Source organism: Nanorana parkeri, unplaced genomic scaffold, assembly GCF_000935625.1.
Source record: "Nanorana parkeri isolate BGI_ZX_2015 unplaced genomic scaffold, ASM93562v1 scaffold491, whole genome shotgun sequence".
Lineage (NCBI taxonomy): Eukaryota > Metazoa > Chordata > Amphibia > Anura > Dicroglossidae > Nanorana > Nanorana parkeri.
In genome coordinates, this window is record NW_017306759.1 from 795075 (window position 1) to 803716 (window position 8642).

At 43.7% G+C, this 8642-nt stretch overlaps 1 protein-coding gene across 1 annotated transcript in view; it reads left to right on the forward strand.

The window, feature by feature from the left end:
* Nucleotides 1–3498: 3498 nt before the first annotated feature.
* Nucleotides 3499–8642, forward strand: part of LOC108790669 (vomeronasal type-2 receptor 1-like) — a 33555-nt gene continuing 28411 nt past the window's right edge. Inside the window, exons 1-3 of the mRNA XM_018560981.1 lie at nucleotides 3499–3716; nucleotides 5382–5535; nucleotides 7442–8272. Of these exons, the coding sequence (XP_018416483.1) occupies nucleotides 3499–3716; nucleotides 5382–5535; nucleotides 7442–8272 (1203 nt within the window). The remainder of the gene's footprint in view (nucleotides 3717–5381; nucleotides 5536–7441; nucleotides 8273–8642) is intronic.

The following is an 8642-nucleotide window of genomic DNA, read 5'->3' on the forward strand; positions in this document are numbered from 1 at the left end:
CTCCCAACTTTGTGGGAGGAGTTTGGGGACAGCCCCTTCCTGTTCCAACATAATTGCGCACCAGTGCACAAAGCAAGGTCCATAAAGACATGGATGGGGGAGTTTGGGGTGGAGGAACTTGAATGGCCTCCACAGAGTCCTGACCTCAACTCCATAGAAGACGTTTGGGATGAATTAGAGCGGAGACTGCGAGCCCGGCCTTCTTGTCCAACATCAGTACCTGACGTCACAAATGGTCCAACATTCCCATAGACACACTCCTAAACCTTGTGGACGCCTTCCCAGAAGAGTTGAAGCTGTTATAGCTGCAAAGGGCGGAGCCAGCTCAATATTGAACCCTACGGGCTAAGACTGGGGTGCCATTAAAGGTCATGTGCGTGTAAAGGCTGGCGTCCCAATACTTCTGGCAATACAGTGTATATAGTGTGTGGAAAAAGTGATATGCTCAGATCACTCGGGACAATTAGTAGCAGCTGGTGTGTTAAACAGGAAATAAAGGAAGACATTGTAGATTCATTATTTAGAATCACTTGGGCACAGTGAGAATGTATTTTACCTTGTCACAGCTACGCTTACTCCCGGGTCTGAGAGGTCCCCCTGAGGATCCTTCAATTACCCAACTTGAGTCACGGTCTCCTCTGTGTGTAAAGGGTTACCAACCATCCCGATGAGGTTATAAAAACCTATCTCTGTAACACATCTCCAGGAGACGACTAAAAGAGATCAGTAAGTACAAGATGCGCAGACACTGAATGACTGCCACACCCAAGCAGTAAGGTGTAGACGAACCCAAGAACACAACTGTAACATATAGCAGCTTATCAGTCTATAGATGTGGGGGCTGTATTAGTTTTCTTTTTTCAGCCCAAGCACTGCAGGAGCAGTGCAGCATTGTTGTCACCCCATCAAAAGAAGCTGCATTGGGTAGACTCTCTACAGATATTTGTGAGTCTTGTGCAGACGGGCAAGGAGGAAACCGTGGGTAAAGATGAATTCATAATTAAGCGCTGCAGCACATATTTGTTTTAATGGGAGACCATCATCCTGTCTTATCAACTTGCTTACTGTCATATTTATGTATTTATTTATTACAGGTATTTCTATAGAGCCAACAAAATACACAGTGCTGTACATAGTTGCACATTCACATCAGTCCCTGCCCTCAAGGAGCTTACAATCTAAGGTCCCTATCTCACATGCATACATAGAGGGCCAATTTGCACAGGTCCAATTAACTTTCCAGCATGTCTTTGGAGTGTGGGAGGAAACCAGAGTACCCTGGAGGAAACCTGCACAGGGAGAACATGCACACTTCTTGTAGATAGTGACCTAGCTGGGATCTGTTTTAAAATGGCGGGTTGGTGGCCGTGGTATACTGGAGTGACATTTTAAAACAGCACTCTGTACAAATAATTGTACAAAAGAGGTTCCCAACACAATACCAAGCTACAACAAATAACAAAAGTCTGTTTAACTAATCGGGTTAAAAAAGAGGTTTTAGTTGCAAACATTTGCAAATACATGTGGAAGCCACACTGCCACATCAAGCCGCCTCTGATAAGCGAAGTCCCTTACTCTCTGAGTTTCCCAACTGTGGGAGATAGATAGCAATGCACTATCAGAGCACAGGCTCACCTGCAGTGAGCTTCATCCTCCTTGAAGTCACAGGTACACACCAGAAGCCCAGGCACCACTTTTACAAGGCAGCGGAAGAGTTCCAGTGTGTGCCATATTCGTCTGTATACTACTTGTGTGCATCCCCAGTGCGTGTGCAATGTCTGTGAATGCACAGAGCCAATCAGAGTGGCTCTATTCCTTGTGATTGGAGCGATTGGCCGATCACAGCGATCACAAATATAAATACTGCTAGTGTTCCAGAGTCCTCCCCTTCCGTTTACAAAGGAGAAAGTATGTATGTTGCGCTTGGTTATTTCAACAATTCATAGTGATATTCAAATCGTGAAAGGTGATTTTAGACGAATAAAATATTAATTTATAAAAAATTATAAATAGTTAAATAATTAAATAAATCAATGTGTGTAGCCTTGGCTCGTCTGTTATTATTCACTCTCTGTTACGTGATGGTAGTGGCACATACGTGGTCTAAGTGACAAATACATCTAATCTCCCACCTGTCTCTGCAGCAACCTGTATATTAAGCCCCTCACCTCTTGTATCCAGCAAATTAACCTCCTCATTCTCCCTTTGCAGGTGCATTAAAGTGGTAAACTCTCCATCTTTTTTTCAGTAATGAATCCAAATCAAACAAATATACGTTACCTAGCAAAGTACTTTTCTAAAGAACAACTCTGGGCATGTAAAGAAATTACCCATTGCAGTGGGGCTACCCCGGCACTGCAAGGGTTAAATGCTTCTTTTGGTCTAGAGCAGGGGTGTCAAACTCAATTTAATCGTGGGCCGCTTCAACATTATGGTTGCCCTCAAAGGTATCTGTAAGACTATATAAATGTATCTAATCTTTATCATAATTGCCTCTGCATTCCATTATCACTGGTTTTAGTAATAACTTAATACCTAGATCTGAAAGTAGAAGTCTAGGAAATGGCCTGGTGGGACGGATTCGGCCCCTGGGCCTTGAGTTTGACACATGTGGTCTAGAGGCTAAAATAACTCAGATATACTCACCTGATGCTTGGTTCCACTTGGCTGCTTGCCCAGTTCCTGGAGACTCTTTTGCCCTGGGCTCTGGCAGTCTAAGCCCTTCTGATGTCATCATGTCCAATGCAGTCCATTGACTTGCTGTCACTTAAGTCTTACAAGCATTTCTTCCTAAACAAAATAACACAGATATACTCGCCCGATTCACTGCCCAGCCTGGCTGCTAGACCCATCCCTGAAGACTCTTCTGCCCTGGGCTCTGGCAGTCTAAGCCCTTCTGAGGTCCTCATGTCCAATGCAGTCCATTGACTGATTGCTGTCACCTAAGTCTTACAAGCATTTCTTCCTAAGCTTTTGGTGAAGCTGAGCTCCTGGTTTGTTGCCTTTACCTAAGCAGTATATTTCTTCCCCTTTGGCAGGTTTTTTTTATTTATTGTTTTTTTTCAACATTTTTGAGGTTTGGATGGCTGTAGATTTTACCTTTGTAGTAGACATCAAAACAATCTGGCACCAACAATCATTCTACAATCCAAGCTGCCTAGCCTACATATCTTCCCCATTTCACTACTCGATCAAACGGCTGCTGAACCTCTTGACTATGCCTGCTTTATATACTGATTTGCAGCCATAGGACTTTATAACATTATACCGCTATTTCAAAATAAGACAATTGTAGCCATAGAATTCATTACTTGACTAGATGGTCAACGAGTGTACACCGGCTGGCCTATGTTATAGGACAATACATCTACTACAGTACTTTATCTTGTACTTTCTTCTTGCATTTATGTTTGTACAACAAGTCTAGTTATGTGAGAATGCCATTGAAGAATTGAGTCCAATTTTTTCCACAGATGTTGCCAAAAAGCGTAAAGCAAGATGGACATTTTGTATACGGCTATCTGGAAGTTGACTCTGATTCACCTCATACTGGCATTGTACTTCCATGACAACAGATGCAAACTGGAAATGTCAGAGATGAAGGGGACAACACGAATGGGAGATATCATGGTTGGCTTCATTATACCGCTGTATCTGGACAAGGTCTACGAACAAGTCTCCTTTACAGAGAGGCCACCAAAAACCACCTGTGCTCTGTAGGTGGAGTATTACTTTATACTGTTCATGAATGTCTTGAGTATAGTTTGGATACTGTATGTCTAAGGAAAAAGATATGTAGGGGTCTTCCAGGCATTGCCCAAATTGTTGGAAAAGTTCTTGGAATGGAACAACGGATGGAAATACTGTATGTCTCACCAGCCATCATTTTTGGTGAGGTATATGTTCATCTATGGCTTGCTTAGGCTTGACTACAGAGCTCTTATGGTTCAAAATAAAATTTCCAATACAATCACTACCCACTACTAAACTAACTTTTTATGTAGGGCTACATGGAAATAAATGGTAGGATCTCAACCATAATGGGGTTGATTTACTAAAGGGAAATAGGCTGTTCACTGTGCAAAGGGATTTGCACTTTGCAAATGAATTTTCCCTTAGCTTAGTCAATGTGGTGAACATTCACATTGTGAAGAGTACCCAATCAAGTTTTTTTTCTTGCACAAGATTGGATGACGGAAGTCAGCAGAGCTTCACGTCATTCACTAAGCCAAGTTTACAAAGTGAACAACCTATTTGCCCTTAGTAAATTAACCCCAATGACTTTGAAGTGCCAGAACTATTGCTACCAAGGAAATACTGTATCTGCTGCCTGTGTCCAGGGCCGGATTTCCCACAAGGCCAACCGAGGCCTGGCCTCGGGGCAGCAGGGAGTAGAGGGGCAGCAGGGGTCTGGAATTCCGATCTCCCGACGGCCAGGACATGCAGTTCCGGGCGCTGGGCAGGTAGTTGTTTTCTACTGTACATTTAGCCCTGCTTTGGGCAAGCAGAGCTAAACGTACAGCGGGGGAAGCCACCGCTTGTTTTGTACAAAAGTGATCTCAGCGATGTTGATGAGATCACTTGTATGCAGCCTGCATACAGGGGGGGCATTGGGGAACCTGGCATTGGGGCAGCAAAGAGAGTAAATCCGGCCCTGCCTGTCTAACTACTTTGTGGTGTGGTCCTTCACAGTCAGGATCTGTGGTGATTTATCTAGGCAGGCACACATTTTGAATAAAAGGAATGCTTGTTTGCAAATATAGGGTTATGTATATTCTGGTGGGGAACTGCCCCTTCTGTGCACTCTGGCTTTAAAGCCCTTCAATGCCCCAGTTGAATCATTGCTCAGGCCTCTGCTCTTACACATAACATGGCGTGAGTCTTCTGAGGTCTGATATGTTACCTGCACAGTGATCCAATTACCAGTGTTCACCCTTCTTAAGCAGCACTATTGACTGGAATACTGTAAGGGAGGATTTCTGGCCTCCTAAAGACCCATGCCACTGCATTGTGTGTAAGAGCAGTAGTCCAGATCTCCAGCATTCAACCAACATAGCAAGCAAAGAAAAAACACAAATATGTATGACTATTTATTACTTTATATGTAACCTGACTGTATTATAGTAATAAATATAGAAATATTAATTGGACTTTCAGATAAAGCAATTGGGGAACCAAATCAATAGCCATTGGGCAACAATGCCATTCCAATGAATGGACATAAGCACACCTATCCTGACTCAGTTTCATTGGTCCAGTTTGTAAATTGATTAATGTGCTTCAACTCACCCACTCTGGGGTCTCTACACATATTGTAGTTCATGTTCATCAATAAGAATTTTTCTTAATATTATTTTCTTTCCTTTTTGTCCCTTTTGAAGGTTTCACTTTGAAAATTATCAGCAGCTCCAAGCTCTAATATTTGCCGTGAATGAGATCAATGAGAATCCCAATCTTCTTTCAAATGTTACCTTGGGGTTCCAGGCCTATGACTCCTGCAGTGATCTCCATCTGGCTTTAAAGGGTAGTCTACAGGTGCTTACTGGACAGAGTCAAGCCATCCCAAACTATCGATGTCCTAATGACGTGCCCCTAAGTTCTATTATTGGTGCATCAGTTTCCACACAATCAATTGCCATGGCTCACATTTTGGGGCTCTATAGATACCCCCAGGTAAAGATTCCTAAGTTGTTCTTATAAAGTTGATTTACTTCACAGGAAAGGTTCATTATCTCTGTTAAACTCATATTATAACACGAGGACAAGCTTGATGGTTTAGTGGTTGTACTATGGCCTTTGCAGAATTAAAGAAGACCAGCATGAAAAATCAAGGTCCACTTATCTTGCAGCCCCCACCCCATTGAAAAAAAAGTTAAAGATGAATGAAACAATAAAACCTTGGAGAAAAAAATGTAAAAAATACCTTCCACCGGGATTTCAGCTGGTTCCTGTAGACAATGCTGTTGTCACTGGGCCTTCTCACCATCTCCTGGAAATCTGCAGAACCAGAATATCATAAGACATTATTGCAGGATTGTGATGAAATGCTTTCCTGAGGTATTTGGGAGCCTCAGCTTTTCCAGCAACCCTCAATAAAACTCACTGATGTCACCAGCACCTACGTGAACCAGCTGGAAGCCAGGAGTTATAGTAAATATTAGGGATGCACCAATACTGGTTTTTCGGTTTCGAGTACGAATACTTTTTTTTTTACGGTACTCGCCGATACCGAATACCGATACCGGAAGTCCCATTCAGGGAGCCGGGCAGTGTGTAATGACTCACCACCCGGCTTCCTGATTACATGGGAAGCCAGCTGCACGCTCCTTCGTCAACCAGGTGCAGAGGAAGCATGGAGCCAGCTTCCTGGCCATTCAGGAGGCTGTGGGGCAGGTAATGACTCGCTGCCCGGCTTCCTGATTGGCAGGGAAGCCAGCAACATGCTCCCTGCTGATGAGGCAGTATGTAGCCGGCTTCCCGGCCAATCAGGAAGCTATCAGTGTGTAATGACTCGCCGTCTGGCTTCCTGATACCGGAAGTTCTGGTATCGGAGTAAGCATCGGGAGTATTTGGGTGAGTACGAGAACTCGTCCAAACACTCGGTATGTGCGTCTCCCTCCTGTCTCTCATTGCATCTTATGTATTCAGTTTCTCCATGTGTATCATGAGTTACTCTTTCCTCCTGTGTCCTCTGTGCTTTGCCCGCTGTGTTGTCCTGCTCAGCTTCCCTGTAGACCTTTTCGGTGTTGTGCATCTTGAGTATTCCATTTCTAGTGTTTGTTCTGTGTTCTATGCAAATGCACTATCCCTTGCCACTGTGTCCTGTGTCTCAGGGCTGTTCTGCACAGTTTTGGTAGCGGGTCTGCACAGGTGTTTAAGAGAGCCTCACCCTGGAAGCTGTCCTCACAGCACAACATCCTCACCATCAGGGGCTCTGGAGAAGACTAGGCGCTTCTGCACCTCTTTCACACCCACATCCACGTGCAATCATCCTATCCCACGTTCTCTACATCTAGAGATTTAAGTGGACCTACAGTTCCTGTGACCCTGACGACCCTGACTGCTCTGTAAGTCAGGGAATTAGTACCCTCAAAGCTATTGGTTTCCAGACATGACAAATGGTTTACAAATAATTATAGAGTAATATAACACAGCAGTTTCTAAATGTGTAAATCCCCCCAAAAAGAAAAATACCAAAAAACATTATTATATTCTTTAAATTGCCGTGTTGTCTAAACACTAACAGGGCTAGTCACTAGAGGGTGAAGAGTTTGAAGAAGTGAACAATGTAGGCCATTTGGAAAAATTCTCCAATTCAGCTTACTTTCCAGTTCAGCTATGTTGTCCTAGATTGTTCACTTCTCCTCCCTTCTCCAAACTCTTCACCCTTTTGTGAATAGATCTGTAAATAAACCAAATTAAAATTCTATCTTTTGTACAGGTAAGCCATTTTTCAACAAGTCCTCTTCTGAGTGACCGGACCAAGTTTCCATCCTTTTTCAGGACTGTGCCCAGTGACATGTTCCAGTCTAAAGGTTTGTCGGAGCTGGTGCTCCACTTTGGTTGGACATGGGTCGGTTTGTTGGCTTTGGATAATGACTATGGACAGCAGGGAATTCAACTGGTGAGAAAGGAAATTGTCCAGGCAGGAGCATGTGTGGCCTTCATGAAAAGCATTCAAACAGATAGACCAGATCGTAACGCTCCGGGCATAGTTGCGGACATGAAAAAATCCACTGCCAAAGTTATTGTTGCATTTTCAGATGCTATTAACTTACTTCCCATTCTGGATGAAATGCTAATACAGAATGTCACTGACAAAATCTTTGTAGCCAGCGAAGCATGGTCCACCTCCAGCCTTTTCTCCCCGCATCCATATTCAAACCTACTTTCTGGGACTGTTGGGATAGCCCTTTACAGTGGAACCATGCCTGGATTTAAGGAATTTCTCAACAAGAACCGCCCCTCCACGGATCTGAGAGACTATTGGGTAAAGGATTTTTGGGAGAAAGTATTTGACTGCAAATTCATGGATCAGAAGAACGTGACAGATTCTTTGGTCACCCTGACAAATAAATGTTCAGGAAATGAAAATCTGGAGGATATTCACAATAGTTACAATGATGTCTCCAGCCTACGAGTAACCTACAATGTCTATACTGCCATCCATGTTATTGTCAGAGCCTTGGAGGATCTCAGAGGCTGCAGTGCAGCAACAGGACCGTTCTCTCATAGCATATGTGAAGATGCTAGGAAGTTCAAACCATGGCAGGTATTGTGTACCAGACTCTCAATAAGAGTTGACCTTCTAATCCATAGGTGACTAGCTTGTCTTTAAAGCCCAGCTCTGGACACCTCTCCCCTAGCCTCTACAGCTCCTCACCACTGTTTCCCCATAATGGACCCCTGCAAGTATGCTATTCTAGTTTAATGTTTTACATACCCTTTCCAAAGACCTGAGACCATTCACAAGATGCTGTAGATTCTTATTCTTCATTGCCTCTTGCCTAGGCTGGGTCGTCCTTAATCATGCAGAGAATGTTACTGACAAGATTACATCAGTGTCACTTTCTACACTATTACAAAGTAAATAAAGACCTGCATGGCAATGCCCCCCCCCCCCCCCCCCCCGGGGGAGGAGC